The 5828-nt window shown below is 42.8% G+C and overlaps 1 protein-coding gene across 1 annotated transcript in view; it reads left to right on the top strand.

Moving 5' to 3' along the window:
• LOC124009398 (dihydropyrimidine dehydrogenase [NADP(+)]) overlaps window positions 1–4078 on the top strand; it is a 144237-nt gene extending 140159 nt beyond the window's left edge. The window contains exons 21-23 of the mRNA XM_046321200.1: window positions 2075–2224; window positions 2584–2724; window positions 3133–4078. Coding sequence (XP_046177156.1) covers window positions 2075–2224; window positions 2584–2724; window positions 3133–3303 — 462 coding nt within the window. The 3' untranslated portion in view covers window positions 3304–4078. The remainder of the gene's footprint in view (window positions 1–2074; window positions 2225–2583; window positions 2725–3132) is intronic.
• Window positions 4079–5828: the final 1750 nt, after the last annotated feature.

The following is a 5828-nucleotide window of genomic DNA, read 5'->3' on the forward strand; positions in this document are numbered from 1 at the left end:
AACCCAGTGACTCGCTCTGCCTCTGCAGTAGCTCCGATTCCAGCTAAATATCCAACTAATTAGCTTTGTACCCGTCTCTGAGTTGAGTTTGTGTGTGTGTGTGTGTGTGTGTGTGTGTGTGTGTGTGTGTGTGTGTGTGTGTGTGTGTGTGTGTGTGTGTGTGTGTGTGTGTGTGTGTGTGTGTGTGTGTGTGTGTGTGTGTGTGTGTGTGTGTGTGTGTGTGTGTGTGTGTGTGTGTGTGTGTGTGTGTGTGTGTGTGTGTGTGTGTGTGCGCGCGTGTGTGCACATGTGTGTATTTCAGTAGCTGTTCTTTGTCATGATTAAAACCTCTGGTCTCCCATTGCCAAGCCGCTCTGGTTTGAGGCTATAACAGCTGATTCATTAGGGCTGTCAAAGTATGGCTGCTGCTGCCTGCCTGCATGGCTGGTGTTATGCTTTTACTCAGAGCCTCAGTCAGTCAGAGTAGCTAGGTCCACTGGTGTTAGCGCTACAGGGACATAAATACATCAAGGCTGCTACTGCGTCTCCTCGTTCCCCAGACCCAGCCATTAGCCGGAGAATAAACACTGCTCACACAGATTCCAGCGTTTGTCACCCTGACGCCTTTGATGGCCCCGGCCCCCAGCTCCGAATGGCTCCGGCTTTTATGCTTTTCTCACGCTGTTGTAGTGTCAGTGGCGCACAAAAAAAAAGACAAAGGCAAGAGAGGAGTTTTTTTTACTGGAGCTGACTGATAAAGAAATGTGGCTTGTTAGGTCCTTTTAGTGGCAGACTAGCGAGTGACAGCTGACCGTGTGAAAAGTGAGGGTCAGGTTCTATCGAGATGTCTCCTTGAGTGAAGACGGCGGCACAAAAAAGTCCAGTTCCGACAGACAGCCTTTGTTAGGACTGAGGTGCCATTTTGGTTAGACAAAGAGGCAGCCATTTTGGTGCCAGTCAGTCTTCGCTAGTGTCCAACTGACAGGAAACTATTCCTCTACGATGAATCATCCTTCCAGGAAATCACAATTTCCCTGTCACACCACCTAGTGCCTCAAATTACTATTATATGGCTTCCCATTCAAGTTCCTCCTGGGGTTTTCGTAGTAATGGTGGTGGCGATGATAACGATGCACTCACATTGAATGCCAATGTGGACAGCCTGCCATAAAAAAAAATTCAACCCCAACCAGCATATCCCAGCCCATCCAGAGTGGTGTGTGGTGAGGTTCGTTTCTAGGGCACGTTCCCTCAACTCTCAGTGGAGTCTGAGTGGAGTGGCTGGAGCCTGGTTTCTTGTTCTCCTCCTCCCATAGCCGCCATGTAGCCATGGAGTGTGACTGTGAATAGGAATGGCTCTTTAGAGAGGAGGGTTCGCTAGACTAGGTGAATATATTTCCGGATGTTGGCTGTGTCTGTGCGTGAGGGCAGGGGAGTTATCTCAGTCTACATTTCCACTTTAAAGGAAATGTTCAAACAGACAGAGTATTGAGTTTTCCCTGATGGTAAATGTTAGAATTCTACCCGATTAATTCACGTGCAAAACAGTGGTCATAGTAATCAGTGTGATGATGACTTGATTCATTCTGTCTGACTTGCATGTTTTAGATCATATTTGATTTCTGTTTGTCTTCATTTGAATTGGGATGGCTGGAAGCAACAATCACTACACAGGCTACTGTAATGCTTTATAATTATTATTTTCAAATTACACAGACATCCTCCAGAACCATGTCTTGGCACAATTTTAATTGATTTCAGCTTCCTGGTGGCACGTTCCATCTTTTTAAAGTTCTTCAATTGGGAAAAATACTATATATTTTTTATAATTTTCAATTAATAGTAGACCAATCGTTTATTTGACAGTGATACAAACGTGTTGACACTCTACTATGACAAGGCTATTTGGTGTGCTGTAGCCCATGTTGAGTTCTCTCTCTCTATTTATTTGATGTTGTACCACAGTATAAACACTTTTTGGTATATAAAATACTTTGAAAAACAAGGACGCTCTCACCTTTTAAGTATTGATACTCAAGACACCATCCTTTTTCTGATACCCTCTGACCAAACCACTATTATCCCTCTCTCTCAGAGCCTGCCTAGCTTTGGACCCTACCTCCTGGAGAAGACAGAAGTGCTGGCTGAGTACAAGAGGAAACTGCAGGATGTCAATGACAACTTTGTGGGTGACACCAACGCTGCCCGCGTGTTCATGCCCAAGAAACCAGTTCCTGCTGTGAAGGTGAGAGAGGGGCTGTCTGGATTACAAATAATACTTTGCTATGTCTTTATATATATTTATATAGGGCCACTGGCAGGTCGCCAGTTTTGAGACTCACGCTTTAGTGTTTGTGATAGTACATCTGTTCCTAATGAAAGGGGTGTTGTGACCTTTCTAAGGTCATTTCAAACCAATAACAACATGGGTAACACTTATATCTAGTTATATAAAGAATATAAAGCATTCCAAAGCATGTTGTTGTCGTTTCCTGTCCTACAGTCAGACTAGTACATTAACTAGCTTTGCTTGTTGTTGCTCGTTGTTATTGCCAAACTAGTAGTAACTAACTGTAATTGTTGTTGTTGTTGTGTCCCCTGCAGGATGTGATCGCCAGGGCTCTGAAGCACATCGGGGCCTATGTGGAGTTGGACAACCAGGAGCAGGTGATAGCTCTGATCGACGAGGAGATGTGCATCAACTGTGGGAAGTGTTACATGACCTGCAACGACTCAGGATACCAGGTACTAAGGCATACGCACACGCACACAGCCTTCTGGGAATGTGGTGTTTCTCAAAAGGGCATCCTATGGCTTACATAGTGCTCTGTTTGGGAAATAGACGTTGTCTTGTTTGTCCCCTCAACTTGAATGTAGCTCTTTTTTCTTGTTTAGGTAACTATCTTCTCAACTGGAGCGAGATATACTTACACAGTGCTGTAAAACTCTATTTGAGTAACCTGTTCTCATGGCCGGATGCTGCTGCACCGTTGTGGTCGCGTTGCGGACTCGTTTTTTTCTCCCTCCTCTCTTTTTTTCCTCTCTGTCCACCCAGTAGATCGAGAGGATAAGTTCTCTCTCCGATGGAGAGTCACTAATTGCTCTAATGTAATAGCTTTTTTTTCTGTCTCTCTGCTTCCTCTTCTTTTGCAGGCTATTACGTTTGACCCTGAGACCCATTTCCCAGTAATCACTGACAGCTGTACCGGCTGCACTCTCTGCCTCAGTGTCTGCCCCATCATCGACTGCATCAAAATGGTTACCAGGCCAACGGCGTACGTGCCTAAGAGGGGGCTGCCTCAAGCTGTTAATCCCGTTTGCTAAAGGCTAGACAACAGGTCTGTGTTCATAATGTGCCAAATGGAAGAAAAATAATTGAAACAGGGAGGGACTACCTGGGCTCGACCAATGAGAAATTGTCATATTGTTTCCCGTTGCAAAATGTTTTCAAATGTATTTTTTGTGCATGCTCTAATGAATATGACCCAGGCAATACCTGGCCACCGCAGAGGGGGGAGAAGAGAAAGGGGAGACCCGATGTCTACCTTACACCATTGATTGGCTATGTAATTGCAAAGAGTGAAAAATTACCTTTATTATGAAAACGAATAATTAGCCAGAAGCGGTAATTTACATTATATTCCCAAGCCAATTATCCTGAAATAATTATACCGGACGCAAAATAGTTTGTGTTATTTCTAAAACAATGGCTCGCTATGTGGGGTTTACATTTTTGTCTGCCCTGCTGGGAGTTGATGGCCATTGTGTGGTGAAGCGGCTTCAAGGTGCATGTGTTGATAATCATGCTCATTGATTATTATCTTTTGGACCAGTGGAAATTGTAATGCACTGATCAAAGAGGGATGAAAAGCAATCATGATGTAATGGCTATAGTTCAGTTATAAATGAACTAAGGGTTTATAGCAAAGGTTTAGGTGTAGTTTTAATGTCTTATTTGGTGACATTGTTTAGGAATTGATTTTAATGCGATATATCATTTTAGACAATCATATGCCTTTTAGGTTGTATTAATGAGAGTAAAATATCTCTTTAGAACACGAATACTGTTCAGTTGCATTAAAGGTGTAGACTGGTTTAATATAACTGATTCCTCTCTGTGACACTAGGGTAAGGGATAAGGTTAGGGTTAGAGCTAGGGTAAGGGTTAAGGTTAGGGTTAGAGCTAGGGTAAGGGATAAGGTTAGGGTTAGAGCTAGGGTAAGGGTTAAGGTTAGGGTTAGAGCTAGGGTAAGGGTTAAGGTTAGGGTTAGAGCTAGGGTAAGGGTTAAGGTTAGGGTTAGAGCTAGGGTAAGGGTCAAGGTTAGAGCTAGGATAAGGGTTAAGGTTAGGGTTAGACCTAGGGTAAGGGTTAAGGTTAGATCTAGGGTAAGGGTTAAGGTTTGAGCTAGGGTAAGGGTTAAGGTAAGGGTTAGAGCTAGGGTAAGGGTTAAGGGTTAGGCTTAGAGCTAGGGTAAGGGTTAGAGCTAGGGTAAGGGTTAGAGCTAGGGTAAGGGTTAAGGTTGGGGTTAGTAAATAGTTAGTTGAGATGTTACTGATAGTCCATCATCTGTAGATTCTCTACAGACTATCTAAATAAAGTGTTACCCAGATACCTACTCAATTATATGTGAGCTCTTTTAGAGAAAATTCTGAAAGCTAATTCCAAATTCATAATTCGTTAACAGAATTGAAAAACAAAACATTGTCTGTTTATGATTGGAATAAAAAGCAAAACAATGCAACGAGTGTTCTCTGTTATGCTAATGCAATCTCTCCACAATCCCCCTTCTTTTCTCTCTTCATTTTTCCAAATGAATTCACAAACAAACACCCAGTTCTGTGTATTTGGGTAAAGCGTTAAATTTGAGTTAATTAAAATGCTATCGTTGCCATCTCTGGATAAGGGTAGTCGCTCCATGAAAGGGTATTATTTGAAAGCTATTAAGCGTACTCGTTTGAAAGAGTGGACAGACATGCTGAAAATTGGGCATTTCATATTTTCGGATGTCTTAACGTAAACCATTTTAAAAGAGTGGAGCATCTCTATACTTCAGATGTTTTAACCCGAAGTTAATCATTTCACAAAATGACCACGTTTGACATAGCAATATTCAGTCCTTGGTCCTGAAAATGTACCAGCCTTGCACTGAGGGTTATACGGGTACCATATGGAAACATTGACATTAAGAGAAAACGGGTTCATTTACCATTACTATTCAAAAGGCAACAATTTAGCTTGCTCCCAGTATACTGTGTGCACCCTTCAAATACATATACATTGCATAGTCTATCCAGTACTGCTCCAGGAAAATGGTTGTGTCCAGAAAACCTTTATGAATCTACATGGCTTTTATTTCTTCAATGAGCTGGTATCTGAGGCACCAGCCTAAAGTTCAAACTAACACCCGAGGCCCTGTTCTCTGTTCCGGCAGCGAGTCTCCCGTCTCCATCTGGTAAGATCCGGCAGCCATTCACATTCCCTACCCAGCCACGCATCCTCTCTCCCTCACCGCCTTCATGCAGCATCCCAGATAACTTCCCCTTCCCTCCCTGATTATAACTAGGAAATGATGTGTCTGGGCGTGCCCTTTAATCACTCGTGTTCAATGTTCATTGGCAGAGCCCTTCTTGCTTATGTATTGATTTGTCCAATCAAATCAAATCAAATTTTATTGGTCACATGGTTAGCAGATGCTAATGTGAGTGTAGCGAAGTGCTTGTGCTTCTAGTTCTGACAGTGCAGTAATATCTAACAAGTAATCTAACAATTTCACAACAACTACCTAATACACACAATTCTAAAGGGGTGAATATAAATATAAGGATGAGCAATGGCCAAGCGGCATAGG

This window comes from Oncorhynchus gorbuscha, linkage group LG22 (genome assembly GCF_021184085.1).
Source record: "Oncorhynchus gorbuscha isolate QuinsamMale2020 ecotype Even-year linkage group LG22, OgorEven_v1.0, whole genome shotgun sequence".
Classification (NCBI taxonomy): Eukaryota; Metazoa; Chordata; class Actinopteri; order Salmoniformes; family Salmonidae; genus Oncorhynchus; species Oncorhynchus gorbuscha.